We start from the raw sequence: 21707 nt of genomic DNA on the forward strand, positions 1-21707 counted from the left end.
TATTGAAGCTTTGTGATATGTTTTGATATCTGGTGGGGCGAGTCTTCCCCCATAGTTCTCCCCACCTCCCCAGGTTTCCTGGCCATTAGTAACAAGCTAATCTCTGTCCCTAAGACTCTTTCCTTGCTCACTGTTATATTTCAATCTTCTCTCCTACAAGGAGAGCTGCCTATATCGCTAGACTTCCAGCCAGAGAACGAGCCAAGTACAACTCACTCCCCAAACAAGGCAGAGGCAGAGGTGCAGGTCCTCCTAGCACAGTCTTAGCAGGGCTTAACCCCGCACCTCTTAGAGGCAGGTGCGTTGGAGAAAGGCCAGGTGGGAGACATATGTCTTCCCAGGGGCTTGGGCTTTGTCCTGCAGATTCCCCAGGCTGATCTTCTGGTCCATCCTAACCCGTTCAAATGAAGGTGATCCCAGAGCATCTTGACATAAAGCATTATCCCGTCTTATGTTCTGTCTGCTCATGATCTGTTACAGATCGGGTACAGGAGTGCCCTTCAAATAGGAAGGTGTTGTAATAGCAACATAATCACTACTTCTGCTACCAGCAATACCACACGCCCACCTCTACTCACTGAGAACCTGCTGTATATCAGGCATTGCGGGAGGCACTTCACGTGTTTATTTAGGGGGAAGATTTCTACTCATTTTTATTCATTCCTCCAAAAAGCGCCACATGCCAGCTGCACCCCCGATTTGCCCTTCTTGGTTCCCTACCCCATGATGATCTATCGTGATCCAGGAATGTACGAAACTCAGCTAAGGTGATAGGTTGCTCTTCCACTCACCAGTTTCTTGGTGCCTGTTCTGCTTCGGGGGTGCCAATGCCAAGATGCATCCTACGTTTCCTGCTGTTCCTGCCTTGGAGGGTTTTCCAGGCTGGAGGTGCCACACAGACACACTGTGGATCCTTCCAAAGGAAATCTTAGTCTTTTCTCCTGGGATGCTCCCGGAGACAGATGGTCATTAGCAACCTTACGCCTACGGAGAGCCTAGAATGCAATCCCATCAAAAGTCAGGATTCAAAAGGCAACTACCCCAAACTGTAGTTGAAACACCCAAGAATGCCAGTATACAGCTATGTGAGCACAACCACCCCTCCCCACCGCGCGTGCGCGTGCACACGCACACAACTGTGCCTTACTTTCTCAGACGCAACCTCTGACATGATTCCCTTGGGCATGAGGGCAGAGGGAATTTAGAGCAGGGAAACACAGAGAGCCAGGGATGCCAAGGCCAGGACAACCCAGAGGCTGTGTCGGAGAAGTGGAAAAAGAGGAGGGTACTCTGAGCAAAGGCATGGTGGTGACACAGAGGTGCCCAGACCAGAGCTGTCTCGGTGCTGCCGCAGGCGAGGGTGTGTGGGTAGGGCCAACGGGACTACCATGTGGGCCCCCAGGGTGCGTCAGGCATGTATGTGTGCACGCGCGCACGTATCACTGAATTCTCACAACAACCCCGTGAGGTAGATGCCATTTGCTAAGTGACTTGATTTGACCAAGGTCACCCCCGGAGTCAGTAGAAAGACTGACTGACTCTAGAGCAGCACTGTCTAGTAGAATTTTCTGTGATAATGGAAATATCTGGTATCTATGCTGTCCAATATGGTAGCCACTAGCCACACGAGGTTATTGGGCACTTGAAATGGAGCTAGTTCAGCAGAAAGACTGATTTTTATTTACTTTTAATTAAAGAAGACCCTGGGTGGTGTAAACGATTAAACACTCGGCTACAAATGAAAAGGTTGGTGGTTCCAATCAACCCAGAGGTGCCTTGAAAGAAAGGCCTGGTGATCTACTTCTGAAAAGTCACAGCCACTGAAAACCCTAAGGAGCTCAGTTCTACTCTGAACAAATGGTGTTGCCATGAATCAGAATGGATGGCAACTGGTTGGTTAGTTAATTTAAAAACTGATCTTCATTTCAGTAATGGGAAAACTATTCAATATAATTGGGGCAACTTGGGTAGTGAATCTACTTCTCCAACTAGGAATTTTATGAAATCTAAATAGATTACTCATTTCCCAATCAAAACGTACCATCTGAATTCAGATGTGCTGTAAGTCTGAAACACACACCAGATTTCAAAGACTTAGCATGAAAAAAGGTAAAATATCTCATTTATAGTTTTTATTCTGACTCCGTGTTGAAATACTGTTTTGGATATATTGGGCTAAATAAGACATTATTAAAATTAATTTAACCTGTTTTTATGTTTTTAATGTGGCTTCTGGACATATTTAAATGACACATGAGGCTCTCGTTCTATTTCTATTGGACAACGCCGCTCTGTCGCCCTCCTGTTCTTTCACGTGGCTGAGGGGCTTGAGGGGCAGACTGGGGAGAGGGTTAGATGGAGTGGTGTGCTGGATATCTCCGGGAGAGATGAACAGCTTCCCTCAAGGCTGGAAGAACTTGGAGGACAAGGCCTGAGCCATTCAGTGTACAGCCAAATGCCTTTTCCTACCTCATTGTTGTTTTTTGGTCTTTCAAGTTGGTTCTGATTCAAGACAACCCCTTGTATGCAGAACAGAACTGCCCCATAGGGTTTTCTTGGCAGCGGTCTTTACAGAAGCAGATCGCCAGGGCTTTCTCCCACTCACATGTTTATTTGATTTATATATAACCCTACGAGAAAACCAGGGCTTTGAATCTGTTGGTTCCGGTTCGAACCCCTGCTGAGAATTTGCATTTCCACCCCAGATATACTGAATCAGAAGCTACAGCTTAACAAGACCCTCAGGTGATTCTTATGTATAATAAATGTTGAGAACCACTGCTCTACTAGTGGAGCCCTGGTGGCGCAGTGGTTGAGAGCGCAGCTGCTAATCAAAAGCTCAGGGATTGAATCCACCAGGTGCTTCCTTGGAAACCCTGTGGGGCAGTTCTACTCTGTCCTCTAGGGTCTAGGGTCGCTATGAGTTGGAAACGACTCTATGGCAACTGGTTTCGGTTTTGGCTCTACTAATGGTTCTCAGAATTGGTCCCTAACCAGCAACATTAGCGTTGCCTGGGAACTTAGCACATGGTAAGTGGTTTGAAATTGTTAGCTCTTAATATTATTATCCACTATCCGTCTGTCAGTTTGTCATACTGTGGTGACTTGCATGTTTCTGTGATACTGGAAGCCATGCCACCAGGGTTACTCATGGCGGACAGGTTTCAGAGGAGCTTCCAGACTAAGACAGACTAGGAAGGAAGGCCTGGAAATCTACTTCTGGAAATTAGCCAATGAAAACTTAATGGATCACAAGAAAATATTGTCCGATATAGTGCTGGACGATGAGCCCCCTAGGCTGGAAAGCACTACACAATAGCTGCAACAAGGGACTCAAACATATCAACGATCATGAAGATGGCATAGGACCAGACAATGTTTTGTTCTGTTGTGCATAGGGGTCACTATGAGTCAGAGCCAACTCGACAGCAACACACATCATTGTACATTGGGAGGCAGTAGAGTGGGAGGTTGGGAGCAGATCTGAGCCACACCGTCTGAGCTTGAGGCCCGTCTCAGCTACTTTCCCTTCTCAGCTACTCCCCCCACTCAGCTACTTCCCCCCAACTCAGCCACTCCCCCCACTCAGCTATTCCCCCCACTCAGCTACTTCCTATGTGACCTTTATCAAGGCACTTATCTTCTCAGACATCCAGTTACTTATGTATAGTAATAGCACCTACCTCGTAGAGATGTTATGAGGATTAGATGAGATAATACACCCCAAGTGACTATCAAAAGTTATGTGATATGTATCTAAACCGCCCTTTAACCTCCCTCACCAGTTCCACTCACCCTCCCCCCCAGCACCCTATCATCACCTTTATTGAGGCCTCTAGGGCCTGCATGGGGTTCTCTGGGTTGGTTATATGTGTGGCTGACACACTGTGGGGACTTACCTGTAGGACTGCTTCAACTCTTGTGTCCAAAAAATGATGGCATCATTTAAGCAAGTAATTCCACACCAGGTAATGTATCTTAGTGGAAAGAATTTTCTGAAAGGAAAAGCTCTTTGTGTAAAGTTTTATTTATAAAGGTGAAAAATTGGAAATAGCCTGCTTGTCCCGTGATAGAAAATGGAGACATAAATTATAGAACATTGCCTAGTGGAATATTACTCGGTCACTAAAAACGATACGTGTGAACACTACAGGAACGCGGAGAGATGTAGATCACCAAGTGTGAGATGAAAACAGCCGAAAGCAGTTACGTCTGCAGAGTGACATGAAAAATACATTTGCTTCTGTATACAGAGTAAAAACACAGAAGAATAAGAAGTCAATCTATAAGGATGATGAGATTATATTTTTTAATTTTTTGTTTTCTATTGTTAACTCAGAGGAGCCCTTGTGGCACAGTGGGTAAGCATTCGGCTGCTAACTGATAGGTTGGTGGTTCGGACCCTGGGGAGAAAGATGTGGCAGTCTGCTTCTGCTGAGATTTACAGCCTTGGAAACCCTATGGGGTTGCTATGAGTCAAAATCTACTTGAGGCAGTGGCTTTAGGATTGTTAACTCAGAGATGCCTGGTTGCGCAGTGGTGAAGCACTCGGCTGCTAACTAAAAGATTGGTGGTTTGAACCCACCAGCCACTCCACGGGAGAAAGATGTGGCAGTGAGCTTCTGTAAAGACTCCAGCCTTGGAAACACCATGGGGCAGTTCTACCCTGTCCTATAGGGTCGCTATGGGTCAGAATTGACTCGAAGGCAACGAGTATTGTTGTCTGCTTTTGTGCTGTAAACACTTTACTCCAGAAAGAATTTAACTGAAGCTAAGTCTCACATGTAGAAGAACAGTTGGCAAAGAGAAGTTGCTCAGATAGAGAGAAGAATGAATGAGTAAACAAATGAACAAACCGCTGAAGGGTGCCTTCACTCCTACGCTAACACCAAAGCCTTGTCACTGGGAAGCCAAATTAGACAGGAAGGATTTGTCCCTTTTTCCATTTAAGCTACTGGCCCAAGATCTATTTGGAAAAGCCACCTTGCTGACATTTCCAGTGGAGCAGAAACAAGAGGGTGGATGGGGCAACGAAGACCTGAGCAGGCACAAATTAAGATAAAGTACGTACAAGGCTTAGCAGAGTGCCTGGCACATTGCAAACACACGACAAATGCCACGCTGGAGACCCAGGTTCAATTCCCAGGCCATGCTCCTCATGCACAGCCACCACCCATCCCTCAGTGGATGGGTTGCTATATGTTGCTGTGATGGTGCTATGTGCTGGGCAGGTTTCAGCAGAGCTTCTAGACTAAGATAGACTAGGAAGAAAGACCTGGTGATCTACTTCTGAAAATCTCCCAATGAAAACCCTATGGTTTTCAATGGTCAGATCTGCACCCTTCATGGGGATGGCGCAGGACTGGGCAGCATTTCCTTCCATTGTGCATGGGGTCACCATGAGTCGGGGGCAACTCCATGGCAGCTACCAACACATGTGACTATAAGTAGCGGGCAGACATAGAGACAATCCAGGAGAGTCCTCTAGGACCCCCACTGAAGAGACAATGTCATGGAAAGAGGCTGTTCAGATCCCTTCTCTGTCCCTTTGTGAGCACAGGTAAGTGAATGGGTCTCACCTTCCTCACCTTTACGTAGCAGAATAGTTTACTGAATCTAATGTTGAATTTGTTTCACCTGTATCTCCACCATCACCACCATTTCTTAATTTACAGCTGTGTTCAGGACTCGAGCAGAAGCCACTTGAAACAAATGTTATTTTCCTACCTTTTGTGAAAGCCTAAACTCATCAAAAAGATGGCCGTAGATATCCCAAGGGCAAGTGAGAAAGAGAGAGGATACTCACCTCCCTTACTGGGAGAGAACAGAAATTCAGGTATCATTGACTAGCAAGAACCCGGGCAGTGCTTCCAAGTAACTCCTCAGGCAGGAGGTGGTGTGGTACCCCAGCCCAGGGCTTCCAACCAGTTCGTTCCGTTGGAACCCCTGCTGAGAATTTGCATTTCTAACAAGTTTCCAGGAAGTTATACATAAGAATCACCTGGGGATCTTGTTAAACTGTGATTCTGATTCACTATACAATCCCAGGATGTTATGTTGGAGCCTAATAATACTCAAAGTCATTCGCTTACTCTAGCGTGATCTGCTGGTTTCATTTATGTTGAAACATGGCCTAGTAGAACTGTTTGACACCCCTACGTCTGAAGAGCACCTCCCCAAAATGAGCCAGCCTCTTTGTCAACAAATAAATGTAAACGTTCCAGATTGAATCAATTCCCTCCTTCGCTTCAGCCATCTCGTGACTAAGAGCAGACGCGTGTCTTCCCTAAGGGTCGCCGAGAGGAGATCATAAACCTTCTCTTCATACTGCTTTTTCATTTTATTTCATCCTGATAAAATACATGTAACAAAATTTGCAATAGTAACCATTTTTAAGTGTACCATTCAGTGGCATTAATTACAATAGAAAGATGCTGGTTTCAAGGTCGTGACAGGGAGAGTGTTGACACTTAGTGGGGTTGGCAACAAATGTCACAAAACAGTATGTGTATTAACTGTTTGATGAGAAACTAATTTGCTCCATAAACCTTCACCTAAAGCACAATTTAAAAAACGGTTGAAAAGAAAAGAACACAGAAAAAAATAATAAAATAAAAACCCAAACCCATTTAAAAAAAAAAAAAAAAGATGCTGATTTGAATGTTGTGCAACCTCCACCACTATATATTTGCAAAATTTTTCATCACCCCAAACAGAAACACCGTACCCAGTAAGCGGTAACTCTCCAGTCTCCCTTCCTCCCAGACCCTGGCACCCTCGAATCTACTCTCTGTCACTATGAATCTGCCTCCTGTAGATATTTCATAAGGAGCCCTGGTGATGCAGTGGTTAAGCACTCAGCTGCTAACGAAAGTTCAACGGTTCAAACCTACCAGCTGCTCTTCAGGGGAAGGATGTGGCAGTCTGCTTCCGTAAAGATGACAGCCTTGGAAATCTTATGAGGCAGTTCTACTGTGTCCTACAGGGTCGCTATGAGTCAGAGTCAACTCACGGCACACAGCACAACAGCAACAAGATATTTCATCTACGTGAAACCATAGATTACTTGTCCTTTTATGTCCGACTATTTCACTCCGCGTGTTTTCAAGGTCCATCCATGTTATGGCATGTGTTAGGACTTCAGTCCTTTTTATGGCTGAATAGTGTTCCACTGAATGCAGAGACTACATTTTGTTTATCCATTCATCTGTTGATGGATACTTGGGTTGTTTCTACTTCTTGGCCACTGTGAATAATGCTGCTATGAACATTGGTGTACACGTGTCTGAGTCTCTGCTTTCAATTACCTCCATATTGTTTTTAAACAATACGTTTTAAACTATAATTCATAACAATCTTACAAGTAGGCACTATTGCTGGTCCCATTTTACAGGTGAGCTACAGAGAGGTTAAGTAACTTGTCCAAGACAAGACCACTTACACAGCTAGGAAGTAGCAGAGCTGAAATTCCAGCCCAGTCTGGCTGGGGAGTCTAGGCTGTTAACGTCCCCACAGCACTGTCTGACTGTGCGGTGACAAGCTGTGCACGTGGCACGGCCCATTTCTGGTCTCTTCCGTTTGTGGGGCCAGATTAGAAAGAGCCCAGCGGTCTCCCACTCCTCTTTCCTCCTCTGGTTGTAAAGTGGCCAATTCTTCAACCCCTGGCTGCTGACTGTGATCAAACTTGGGCTTTGGACAAGGGCGAGACCCCCATTTTCCGTCTCAGGAAAGTTCAAGCCAGCGTCTTTCTGCTGTGCTGGAGGAGAGGAGCCAATCGTAAACCAGCACCTGTCCCCACCTGCCATTGCACCTTCTGTACTTGTCTCCGTCTGTAACTCATGAAGCTGGTGGCGACAGGCTTGACTGGGATTCAAGCGCCCCTGGACCCCTTGACTGTGACAACATCCATCAATGCCCTGAACCCCATAATAGGGCTAAGGTCCTCTGCCCCACTCCTTCCTCCTTTCCCTTCAGCCTCTCTTGGCAATTGTGTAGCTCGTGGCTGAGATGAGGCTGAGGGATTAGGTAAAAGCCCAACATTGAGGGCTAGACAGTATACATCTAAACAAAATTTTGAAACAAGAACACCATTGAATTAATTGTGCAATCAAAACAGCACTGGATAACCTGACTTTAAGTCAAGACCTCCCCCCGCCCCACTCCAAGAGCTGTTGAAGAACTTGTGATTATTCACCTTCTGGGGAGCCTCCCCCTGGCCTGACGATAGTCAGATGCCAGCATCACATCCCCCTTACCAGCGTGCAAATTCTTCTAGAGTAACCTCCGTGAATGGAGGCTGAGGCTGAAGCTGACAGACCACAGTTCTGACAGGTGTTTGGGGAAGTCATGGGGCTTTTAGTTTTTATTACCCTGGTCACCCCTGTTGTTTGAGGGTATTTCCTATTGGCAAGAGGAAGCCCCAGGCAGATGTCTTCTTCCTCCCTGACGCCAGGAGCATTACTTGGTGGGATCAGCCTTTACGAGGCACGGACTGTGAGTCCTCTAAGCTTTATACCAGTGTCAAGACAGAGTTCCAGAACTCGGCAGAGATGTGGGTTGGAACTCTGTCCTGCATGGTCGAAAGATGCTGGTTTGAATGTCCAAAGATGCAAATCATTTTGCTTCTGTTGTCAATTAAATGTAACTTGGGATGTGTCAGTTGGCCTCTCTGGGTCCCAGTTTTTTCCTCTTTCAAACGAAGACGTTGAACTAGATCATTCTTACCAATAAGAGGTCCCTGGTCCTTAAGGAGTAGTGGTTGTGGATGGGAGAAGGATGTCACTGGAGCTATTATTCAAAAAGAAATTGTAAACGGGGATTGTACATCACAAAGCAATGAAAATGTTGAGTTTCTTTGCCTTTAGCTGGAATTCTGTCTACCTGGTATGGTAACACAGATTACCTCCAGAGGACTGGAAGTATAGATTGGTGGTGTTATCTACATCCTTACTTGTTAAGAAAAGGAAAACGAATTACTCCTTAATAAAGGTAGGTTGTATGAGACTCACAAAAGGAGAATTAAAGGCTGGTGCCCTGGTGGCACAGCGGTTAAGAGCTTTGAAGGTAACCAAAATGTTGGCAATTCGAATCCACCATCTGCTCCTTGGAAACCCTATGGGGCAGTTCTACTCTGTCCAGAGGGTTACCGTGAGTCAGAATCGACTCGATGGCATCGAGTTTGGGTTTTTTGGTTTTAGTAACGGCTATGCCCCACAGTACTGCATGGGCTCCAAGTCCTTTCATCTCTGCTTTCTCTGACTGGATGACTTGGTTTCCCAAGAGTGGATTCCCAGGCACCCTGGTCATCCCTGGCCCAAGGGAACCTGGAGGCCCCTCCAGTATGCCAGATCTCCCCTAGACCCTGCTTCACAAAGGCTGGACTTGTCCCAGTCCCAGGTGATCATTTGGTTCAAACTCAGCATTGGACCCAACCTGGCCAATTGACCCCAATCCCCAGAGGACTCAGAAACATTCTGTTCTCTCAGACTTACAAACCAGGAGCAGCCAGGGCCAGCCCTGACCCTCACAAGCAGCTGACTAACAAAGCCTGCTGGGCAGCCTAGGATGCCCCAGCCTGGATCCCGGGGAGAAACTGCATTTTCACTTGGCTGTAGTTCATTCCTCCAGCAATTTGTTTAAATGTATACTATGTAACCATTACCACCATCAGGATATAGACTATTTCAGTCACTCCAAAAGATTACCTTGTGTCCTTTCCTAGTCAAGCCCCCCTCCCCACAGCCTCAGCCCCAGGAAACCACTAAGCTGTCTCTACAGGTCTGACTTTTCCAGAATGTTATATAAATGGAATTGCACAGTATGTAGCTTTTTCAGTCTGGCTTCTTTCACTCAGAATGATGCATTCGAGATTCGTTCATATTGTTGCATGTGTCAGTATTTGTTCCTCTTTATTGCTGAGAAGATTCTATTGGATGAATATGGCACAATTCATTTATTCATTCACCCGTTGATAGACATTCGGGTTGTTTCCAGTTTGGGGCTATTATGAATATTTACACCTTTATGTGGATATATATTTTAATTTTTCTTGGGTAAACTCCTAAGAGTTGAATTGCTGGGTCGTATGATAAGGGTGCATGTACCTCTACAAGACATTACCACTGTTTTTCAAAACGGCTATAGTATTTTGCATTCCCACCAGCAATGTATCGAGTTCCAGTTGCTCCACATCCTTGCCAACACTTAGAATTGTCAGTCTTTTTCATTTTAACCATTCTAGAGAAAGTGAGGTAGTATCTTATTGTGGTTTAAATTTACATTTCTCTGATGATTATCAAAGGTAAGCATCTTTTTGTGTGCTTATGTGCCGTTTGTATATTTTCTTTTGAGAAGTAAATGTTCAAATCTCTTGTCCATATTACAATTGGGTTGCTTGTTATCTTACCGTATTTTTACGCAAACATCACACACCCTCTACATTTGTTTGCCAACTGCTTCCTCCCCCCTTGAGGTATTTCCATCAGTACTCTATGCTACTGTTTTTACAGCAACTTGTGGAAATACCTCTCAGGGGAAGGAGAAGTTGGCAAACAAATGTAGAAGGTGCACGTTATTTTCATAAAAACACAGTATTCTTGAGTTGTAGGTGCTGTTTATATTTCTGGGTACAAGTGCTTTGTTAGATATGTGTATTATGAATGTTTTCCCCCAGTCTGTGACTTGCCTTTTCATTTACTTAATGGGATCTATTAAACAGCAAAGTTTTTAATTTATCAATTTCTTTTTTCTTTTATTATCCAAAAAGTCTCTGCCCTCCCCAGTGTTGCAAAGATTTTTTCCTGTTTTCTTCTAGAAGTTTTATTAGTTTTGCTCTTAAATTTAGGCATTTCAAGATAACCTTTTATCCCTCCAGCAATTTTTTTTATGACTAGCTATCATAATAGTGGCTATTTATGTAGAGCATAGTACATGCCAGACACTGTTACAGCATTTTATATTATATGTAAATATATATCAGCTAATCAAATCCTCAGAGCCCTGCTGGTGCAGTGGTTAACAGCTTTGCTGCTAACCAAAAAGTGGGCAGTTTGAATCCACCAGCCACTCCTTGACAACCCTATAGGGCAGTTCTACTCTATCCTGTAGGGTCTCCATGAGTCAGAACCGACTTGACGGCAATGGGTACAGGTAAAAAAAATCCTCACAACAATTCTATAGGGTAGGTTCTATTTTATCTCCATTTTACAGATTATGTGATGAGAAAATTGAGGCACATAGAGGTTAAGTAACTTGCCCAAGACCACACACCCAGTAAGTTAAAAATGGGCTTCAAAAACTAAAGCTACAAGAGAAAGATTAGTCCAAAGGACTAATGGACTACATCTACCACGGCCTCCCCCAGACTGAGCCCAGTACAACTACCACCACTGACTGCCCTGACAGGGATCACAATAGAGGACCCCGGACAGAGCTGGAGAAAAATGTAGAATAAAACTCTAACTCACAAAAAAAAAGGCCAGACTTACTGACCTGACAGAGACTGGAAAAACCTCAAGAGTATGGCCCCCGGACACCCTTTTAGCTCAGTAGTGAAGTCACTCCCGAGGTTCACCCTTCAGCTAAAGATTAGACAGGCCCATAAAACAAAACCAGACTGAAGGGCACACCAGCCCAGGGACAAGGACTAGAAGGCAGGAGGGGAGAGGAAAGCTGGTAATAGGGAACCCAAGGTCGAGAAGAGAGAGTGTTGACATGTTGTGGGGTTGTTAACTGATGTCATAAGACAGTATGTATAGTAAATGTTTAATGAGAAACTAGTTTGTTCTGTAAACCTTCATCAAAAGTATAATAATAATAAAAGGGCTTCAAATCCAAGCCGTGTGGCTCCAAAGTCTGGGTGTGTAACCATTGTGCTCTACAGCCTCTTGCTCAATTAACTAAAGTTTCAGTGGGAACCAAACCCAGACCCAGGTGCTGCCTTCATAGAGGTTACTGCCCAATGCCAAAAAAACAAACCAAACCTGTTGCCCTCGAGTCAATTCCAACTCATAGCCACTCTATAGGACAGAGTAGAACTGCCCTATACGGTTTCCAAGGAGCAGCTGGTGGATTCAAACTGCCGACCTTTTGGTTAGCAGCCGAGCACCACAAGGGGTCCTACCACCCAGTAGGAGAGATATATATTTTACGTAATGATTACTCAAATACAAAGTTACAACTGGAAAAGCATCGGAGAGAACAACTAGGGAAATATGACAAAGTCAGAAAATGCGGATAATTTTTTCCTCAGGAAATGAAGATCGAGTCTAGAGCGGATGGAGATTGACGCTAACTAGGCAAGTAGGGGAGGTCAGCAAGAGCATCTCAGGCCAACGGGACAGCGTGGGCAAAGACCACAGTGGGAAGGCAGAGGGTGCACTGGGTGTTAGATGAAAACTCTCAGGATGATCGTCAATAACTAATTGCCATCGAGTTGATTCTGACTCATGGCAACCCCATGTGTGCAGAGTAGAACTTCACTCTATAGGGTTTTCATGGCTGAGACCCTTCAGAAGCAGATTACCAGGCCTCTCCTCTGAAGCACCTCTGGGTGGGTTCAAACCATCAACCTTTCAGTTAGTAGCTGAGCACTTAACTCTTTGCGCCACCCAGGGAGTCCTATGATGAATAAGGAGGGTAATTTCAACCATTTTTTCACCCCCCACTCGTTCACTCAGTTGCCCTTCAACTAAGGAGACCAACTCATCAAGATTTATCCAGGCCTTGCATGTTCTAGGACCCTGTTGGTCCTGGGAAGACAGGAACAGTTGGTCACCTTACCTTGAACCCATCAGGGAAGAATGCACCCATGACCTTGGAATCATTGTCCCCGGGGAACTCCAGTACAAATGGGAAGTTTTTCTGAATGGCATGCTCTTTCATAATCAGATTTCTTGGAAGAGAAAAAAAAAATCATTCTGATTCTAGCCAGAGGTACAGGACACACAGGCTAAGAGCAATATTTGGAAGAAGAAAAAAAAACTCTGGCAAGAAAACACAGCCTCTAGTTACTTTCTTCCCTGGAATCCACAAAAGGAGAAAGTATAGTCTCAGGCTACAGAATAGCTAGCAAAACCAGGCCAGGATAGACCAAGAAAATGGGAGAAATCAGGTCATTTAAACCTCACAACAACTCTGTGAATAAGCTGTGAGGGAACTAAGTGATTCTGCTATGAGGGAAGAAATCTGGTCCGTATTTTGTAGAGTAGAAGCATCTCCTTCTCCAGGCACGTCTTCTGAAAGTGTCATTTTGTCATGAATTTTCATGGAGAGAAGGACACAGCAATGATAAAAATTTGGGGATAACGCTGTAGTTTTAAGAGGGAGAATATTAACCACGGTACGCAGTCAAATCCTTCAAGGGAAAAAGCGAGTTGATGGGCTGGAGAGACTTGGGGTTGCCCTCTCCTTGACAGCAATTTCCTGGGGCAACAAAGCAATCTTCAAATTAGTAAGAAGGAGAAGCTGAGTCTAGTTGTTATATTTCTAATATTCGAGGCCTCCCAGCAAATGATTTCTCTATTCCTAAATTCAGCCCCCAGGTTTGAGGGTTCCTAACATTTCATACAAGAACAAATTATTTCCTTTTCTTTTGGGTGAGGACATCATCTGGTCGGTGACTGCAGGCAACCAAGCTGGGCTGCCTGGCCTCAGAGGAAACCAAGGATTCTGACCACGATTGGAGTTAGCATCTGCCTGTGATGCTTAAACAACATGATTATGATTAATGTCATTGATATAACTGAATTGTACACCCAAAAAAATGTTGAATTCGCAAATGCTGTCCTATATATATATATATTCACAACAATAAAAAAATAATGCAAAGAAGATGATGAGGGCCTGGATGAAGCCAGGGGCAGGGAGCAAAGAAGATACCCCTGTGGCAGAATCTTCAGAACTTGGGGACCCCTTGGTGACCTACTAGAGAGGCACAAGAGGACAGCGCTAAGCTTTCTAGCCTGAGCAACAGCGTGGACATATGATGGTGTTATGAGCCACAATAGAAAAGGTAGAAAGAGGGATGGGTTGGGAGGAAAGATAAGAAATTCAGTTTGACCTTACTGAGTGTGATGGTTAAGGTTATGTGCCAACTTGTTAGGCCATGATTCTCGGTGGTTTGCAGATATTATGTAATCATCCTCCATTTTGTGATCTGATGTGAGCAGCCAATCAGTTGAAAGGGGAGTTTCCTTGGGAGTGTGGCCCATATCCAATATATATGGATGTTCTGGCAAAGCTTGCCCTCTCTGGATCCTGCATGTGACTCATCATCCTCTGACATCCAGTTCTTGGGATGTGAGCCAGCCACCTGCTGCCTGACCTGCAGGTTTGGGGATTTGCCAGCTCCCACAGCCCCATGAGCCAGTAGCCTGCCATCTGACCTGTCGATCTTGGGTTTGTCAGCTCCTGCAACCACGTGAGTCAGGAAAAGCCTCCAGCCTGACATTCTGACCCACAGATTTGTGACTTGCCAGCCTCCCAACTGTGTGAGCCATTTCCCTGAAATAAATCTCTCTCTCTGTCACCACCACCACCAACACACACACACACACACACACACACACACACACGTTGCCATTGAGTTGATTCATAGCAACTCCATGTGTGTCAAGTAGCACTGTGCCCAGCAGGGTTTTCAGTGGCTGATTTTTCAGTAGTAGATTGCCAGCCTTTCTTCTGAGGTGACTCTGGGTGGACTCAAACCTCCCACCTTTTGCTTAGCAGCCGAGCGCGTTAACCGTTTGTACTGCCCACAGACTCCTACACACCTGGCTAAAGGTTGGGAAAGAGATGGCAGTAAAGGTCTGGATGTGGGTGACAGCAGTGAGTAAGTCATCCTTGAAGCCGTAGGCTTGGCTGAGGATGCCCCAGTGTTCTCTGTGTCCTGTAAAGGGGACAATAACTGCTCCGCGGGAAACTCAGACATTCAGACGTGGGGACTCTTCTCCCTTCACCCACAGAGTGAGCTGAAGTGGCCCCAGCCTCCCTCAGTCTGAGGAGAGCTACCAGATTACAGTGAAGAGCTTCTCAGAGATTCTCTGCAACTTCAATGCTTTTCGGCACTGTATCTGTTGCCTCCATTGAGAATTGCAGAGTGCTTTAAGAATTGACCGATAAACCTTGCTGTTGTAATTTTGTGGGAATGGTGTTCGAGCCAACAGCTGTTGCTTCACCCAGTGACCACTTCACAACAGTCCATACGGAAACCATCTCAAGTCTCAAGGCCAGCAAAGGCTGAGCAACATGAATCGCGTAACTGCTCCTGTTTCCCTCTTTGATTTGGCCAGTTGGAAGCACAGAACAAAATCTGTGGCCCATCCTCAGCAACATGATAGGATCACATACTTTGCACTTTAGGGCTTTAACATTTCTGGCTTTGTTGTCTAACTGCCCTTATTTTCTCTTTGTTCCAATTCCTTCAACTACGAATTTTTGTGAGCTGCTTGAAGTCCAAAATCTTCCTTCATGGCATACCCGCCACTGATGCTGTTTATAACTCTTGGAGTTGCACAAAAGAACTCTGGTCCCTCTTCTCCGCAACAGTCCTTCAAATCCCTGTCCTCAATGAAATCTTACATTTTTATAGGCCCCAGAATTCCACTTTCTTCAACAATTTCTTCTTGATGTGAGCTCCTAAAGAGTCTTTCATCCTTCCAGACTCCCTGATGTCTCAGGGCCTCTTGGCGTCTCCCCTACAGCCCCCGGTGCCTCTCGGCGTCTCCCCTACAGCCCCCGGTGCCTCTCGGCGTCTGCCCTACAGCCCCCGGTGCCTCTCGGCGTCTCCCCTACAGCCCCCGGTGCCTCTCGGCGTCTGCCCTACAGCCCCCGGTGCCTCTCGGCGTCTCCCCTACAGCCCCCGGTGCCTCTCGGCGTCTGCCCTACAGCCCCCGGTGCCTCTCGGCGTCTCCCCTACAGCCCCCGGTGCCTCTTGGCGTCTCCCCTACAGCCCCCACTCAGGACATCCCTCCATCCCAGCACTTATAGCGCCCAAATTGCAGTAGCTGCTTCTCAGGCCTTCCTCCCCCACAGGAATGGGGACTCCTGGAAGACAGAAGCCATGGCCGATTTACCTCTAACTAGCACCTAAGCCCAACACTCATCGGTCAGTTTGTCGTACTCTTGTGGCTTGAGTGTTGCTGTGATACTAGAAGCTATGCCACTGGTATTTCAAATACCAGCAGGGTCACCCACAGTGGACAGGTTTCAGCGGAGCTTCCAGACTAAGACAGACCAGTAAGAAAGACCTGGCAGTCTACTTCTGAAAAAAATTGGCCAGTGAAAGCCTTACCATGGTATTTTCAATCACCTCATATGCATGTCAAAGCTCGACAATGAGTAAGGAAGACCGAAGAATTGATGCCTTTGAGTTATGGTGTTGGCAAAGAATAATGACTATACCATAGACTGCCAGAAGAATGAACAAATCTGTCTTGGAAGAAGTACAGCCAGCATGCTCCTTAGAAGCGAGGGTGGCGAGACCTTGTCTCACACACTTTGGACATGTTATCAGGAGGGACCAGTCCCTGGAGAAGGACATCACGCTTGGTAAAGTAAGACGATCAGCGAAAGGGAGGAAGACCCTCAACCAGATGGATTGACGCAGTGGCTGCAACAATGGGCTCAAGCGTGGCAACGATTGTGAGGATGGCGCAGGAGCGGGTGGTGTTCCGTTCTGTTGTGCACGGGGTCACTATGAGTCGGAATCAATTCACCCGCACCAAACAACAACAGCAATGCCCCAGCAGGGCCTGAGACATAATGCAAAACCAGTCCCTGTCGAGTCAGTTCTGACTCATGGCGATCCCAGGTGTGTCAGAGAAGAACTGTGCTCCCCAGGGTTTTCAGTGGCTGATTTTTCAGAAGTATATCACCAGGCCTTACTTCTGAGGTACCTCTGGGTGGACTTGAACCTCCCACCTTTCGGTTAGCAGCTGAGCATGTTAACCATTTTCATCACCCAGGGAGGCCTGGGGCATAATATGTGCATAATAATGTATGTGTAATAATATATGCTTAATAATATACGTGTGATGTTTGTTGAGGAAATGAGTGAATGAGGGAATGAATGAGTAATCACACACCTAGACAAATACAGCTTCCTGTCTCACACACAAGCTAAAGTCAAAACCCCCAGAAAAGAGTCCCCGTGTCTGTGGTCCTCTGGTCAGACAACTCTTTCCCACAGCACCCAGCCCACAGGCCCTCAGCACCCCGGCCAGAGTTAATCCTCCAGCTAAATCCGGAGCAAACAAACATCAGACAGAACGGATCCTGTGAGAGCAACTGGGGTAACTGGTCACAGAGACAAAGGATTTCACAGATCAAAGACACGAGATGCTGAATGCTCCAATCAGAGTTTAGGGAACAGCACGCCCTTACACAGGTGCAGGTTATGCCCCCCGCATTGTTCTCAGCTCTGTGCAAACAGACTCCAACCGAACCCTCGTGACAGCTTTGGGAGACAGGTACTATTTCATCCCCGTTGTATTTTCACATGGTCCCCCTAGCATTCCAGCCAGCTCTTTATCCCAAAATAAAGGAAGGTATAGCTGAACAAAAGAAAATTAGCTACATTTAGCTCCAATGTATAAATGACTGACAGATCAAACCCTAGCCTTTGGTCCGAGTCCTGGATCCGTCAGTAAACCACCTCACGCCTATGAGTTCACTGAGCACCCACCACGAGCCCAGCTCGCCCTCCATGCTGGATATGCAGATTAACGACATGGCCTCTGACCTCAGGGAGGTCACAGCCTGGCAGAGGAAGCAGGCACCTCAACAAATAGACTCTGGGCGGCATGACAAGTACATCCAGATCAGGTCCGCAGCATGGTGCTGGCGGCAGGGGGAAGGGAGGCCAGGAGGCTTGCTGGAGGGCGTGACGCCTGCGCTCCTTCTAAGGGACCGACCAGAGTTCACCGGAAGCCGTAAAGTCAGAGGGAAGAGAGGGCGCAAAGGCTCAGCGGTGCAAGATAGCAGTTAGGAGCTAGGGAGTCTCGGGTCACAGAGGGATGAGAGTGGGGAGGAGGTGGGCGAACAGAGGTTATTAACGAGGCGGTGGCCGTGGCTGCAATGTCAAAGGCCTTGAAGTCAGGGCAGGGTATAGTGGCAAGACCAGATGTCTGTTCTGGAAAGATCTTTAAGCAGCAGTGTGAGGAAGGATGGTGAGGCTGCACCAAGGGGGACCAGAGGCTGTTGCAATAAACCAGGCAGGACACAGTGTGTACCTGAACAGAGGCACTGGATTCAAGGGGTTTTGGGGATCCAAAGCTTTGGGCTAATTGGGGGGCTGGAGAAGGAGTGCAAGGAGACCCCTGGCTTCTGACTTAGGAAGGCAGTGCACCCAGTGAGGAGTCTCTGGGTGGTGCAAATGATGAATGCACTTGGCTGCTAACCGAAAGGTTAGGGGTTTGAGTCAGCCCAGAAACACCTCCGAAGAAAGGTCTGGCAATCTACTTCGAAAAATAAGCCATTGAAAACCCTGTGGAGCACAGTTCTACCCTGACATACGTGGAGTTGCCGTGAGTCAGAATCAACTAGACTGGACGACAACTGTTGTTTTGTTTTGTTGGCACCAATGAAATGGGCAGCGTGGGCCACGAGCCGGCCTGCAGGGGGGAGGTCAGCTTCAGGGAGTCCACTCGTAAGGGAAGCTACACGGGGCAGTGGACATTTTCCTCATTACTCAGAAAAGTTATTCAGATTCTCCCTCACATCTTCTGTTAATAAAATATGATGCGTTTCATTCTGTCATCATAGTGAAAAATCATCGCCCTTTGCTGGGAATTAATAACCTTTGGAATTAATAACCTTTGGGTAGGAAAATTGGTTTCATTAATCCCTCCCCTTGCACATTCTAGGTTCATCATCTCTCAGTCCCGCTGTCCCCTGAAACCAAAAGCCCAAGACTTATTATTTGAGAAGCCTATATGACTTTGTACTCAGAAAGAACGATTAGGTGCTTAGTAATTGGACTGAATTGAGTTCACTGACCAAAAATGCCAGCTTGGCCTTGCATCCGCTCCTCGGCTGCAGGGGCTCACACTCTGCTGGAAAGGAGGGCGAGAGCTTCCTCCCCTCAGCTCTCGGCCTGATCCCTAATCTTGGCAAAAAGATGTCGCCCATGTGGGGTGCCACCAGCCTGGAGACATGGCCTCCCCAGGCTTCACCCAGACAGCAAACAGGGGAGTCTGTTTTGGGGGCCGCACCACAGACTTGACAGCTGTTGGGTGCTACCCATCCCCACTCCAGAGTGGCTCACAGTCAGAGTGAGGTTTTCCCGAGAGAAGCTGTAAGGCCATTTGGTAAAATAACAGAAGGTAAAATCTTAAAAGTGCTCTTTCTCTCCTTTCGCCTGCCCGCCACAATCCTTGGAGCAATCAGAATGGCTATTCGCCTGCCCCTTTCAGCAGCAGCCTGTCACCTTGAGCATCCACACAGGGTCCTCAGCAGCATCCTCCCCAGGGCCCTCCACGATTTGGCCGGATCCACCCTGTCTCTGCCTCTGAGCTTTAACTCACACTGTTCTCTAAGACAGAAAGCACCCCATCCCAGCACGCCCCATTCATTCTTCAAGGCTAGGGTCCAGCATCACTTTCCCTGAAAAGCCTTCCCTACTGCCACTCCCCCCATGAAGCAGAGGTCAGCACTCCCTTCATGAGGGTCCCCATGCTGACTCCACCCCGTGCCGTGTCCAGATGAAGCTTCTGTGATGGAATGTGTCTGCAAGTAAGAGCTGGTTGGGTGACATGAGATACTGCTATCGTTGTTGTTGTTAGGTGCTTGTTGAGTTGATTCCCACTCATAGCGACCCCACAGGTTAGAACTGCCCCATAGGGCTACCTAGGTTGTAATCTTTATGGGAGCAGATTACCAGATCTTTCTCCTGCAGAATGGCTGGGTGGGTTCAAACCAGCAACCTTTCGGTTAGCAGACAAATGCTGAATCATTCACGCCACCAGTGCTCCTTACAGAGTTCATAAACCCATACAAAACCCATTGCCTCTGAGTCAATTCCAACTCATAGCGACCCTATAGCAGTCTATGGGACAGAGTGGAACTGTCCCATAGTATCCTCCAACTGAGGTACTTCCATTCACTGTCTCCTAGCATGGCAGTGTAGAGATGGGAATTGCAGTCAGAGACCTGGGTTCAAATCCCGGCTCTACCACTTATTGGCAATGTGATTTTGGATGAGATGCTTTTCCTCTCCAAACCTCAGTCTGGGTTTCCTCTCCTCTATTCTCTTTGTCCTAGAGTTACTGTGGTTTGAAGTCCTGGGAGACAATGTCTGACTGGTTGAGACCAGGTCCCGTGGTCACTGAGATGGCAGGATGGAAGATCTGCCACCTCGACACCAGTGACGGGTCCTCAGTGAGGGTCCTCTTAGGTCAACCTCTTCTGTCTCCCAGGAGGAAAACGGCCACTCTGCTGGAAGTGTGCTTGGGTTCCCCAAAGTGGTGGCTCATGCTGATGCCCAGCAGCCCACATTAACCCCACTGGTTTGTGCTCTTAGAAACCTTTAGGTGGTCCTGGAGCTGGTGGAGAACAGACGCCAGACTAAACACTGTCCCCAACCTTGCGTTCCAGAGCCGTCTTTGAGAAGTTCTCAAGATGTTGAGACAAAGGAAACAGTGCAGGAGACGAAGACCAGATTTCTGCTCTTTGACGAAGCTGGTAAAGCCTGTCAGATTCGGCTCCATCACCCCAACACGTTACGGGAGTGCCATTTCAACGCCTCCCTGCCGCTGGTGATGGTAATCCACGGATGGTCGGTACGAAAGGCTGACGGGCCTTTTTTCTCCCTACTTTCACGTTTTCTTTTTTCTTTTTCTTCCTAGCGTGTTTACTTTTAATAAAGAGATGGGGAGCCGGTAAGAACAACTTCTTGCCTAATATTCGTAAAGCACATTCTAATTTTCCAAGCACTGCCCTGCACATTATCTCATTGGTTAGCTCAATTCTGTGAGGTAAGCAGGGCAGGGAAAATATAATGATCTCCATGTTTCAGGTAATAAAATGTGGCTTAAACAGGTCACACAGCTCATAAGGGATGGCAATCCATGCCAGAGGAAGTCTCCCACCTGAATCTTCGTGTTTCGTGGGAGGAGGTAGGAGGCCAGCAGACAGAGACTCCCAGTGAGATGTTGCATCACTAAGGATGAGGTTCAGCTGCAAAAATGGAGACCCAAATTAGCAGTTGTTCAAATAAAACAGATCTTTTCCATTTCATGCAGAAGTCGGGAGGTATGGAATCCAAAACTGGTTAGATGGCTTTGGTCTATGAAGTCCTCAAGGGTACAGTTCTTTCCAGCTTACTACTCTATTGTCCTTGGCATGTAGCTCTCATCCTCATAGCCTAAAATGGGAGCTAGAGTGCTGGGCATCACACCTGTATTCCAGGCAGCACAATGTAGTATGGGATGTACATGAAAGGGTCAAAGAAGAGTTTTTTCAGGTTCGGTTCCTAGAAGCATCCATGAAATGCTTCTAATTACATCCATCTGCCATACCTGGGTACAAAGGAGGCTGCTAGTGACAGACTTTCAGTGATGCTAAACATTTTGTTATTATAGGAGGAAGAAAGGCTATTGTAGGCAACAAGGGAAGGCGAACTAAGTGAAGACTTGTCCCCAAGAGGAAACTTTCCGTCCCTGGTTCCAAGCCCACCCATAAATTGGAGCTTAGTTTACAATTTGAACCCT

The 21707-nt window shown here is 46.7% G+C and overlaps 1 protein-coding gene across 2 annotated transcripts in view; it reads left to right on the forward strand.

The window, feature by feature from the left end:
* Positions 1–21707, forward strand: part of LIPC (lipase C, hepatic type) — a 159000-nt gene that overhangs the window by 106138 nt on the left and 31155 nt on the right. For both annotated transcript variants that reach the window (XM_004374610.2, XM_023729674.1), the window contains one exon: positions 20593–20777. In XM_004374610.2, the coding sequence (XP_004374667.1) occupies positions 20593–20777 (185 nt within the window). The remainder of the gene's footprint in view (positions 1–20592; positions 20778–21707) is intronic.

This window comes from Trichechus manatus, unplaced genomic scaffold (genome assembly GCF_000243295.1).
Source record: "Trichechus manatus latirostris isolate Lorelei unplaced genomic scaffold, TriManLat1.0 scaffold00030, whole genome shotgun sequence".
Taxonomy (NCBI): Eukaryota; Metazoa; Chordata; class Mammalia; order Sirenia; family Trichechidae; genus Trichechus; species Trichechus manatus.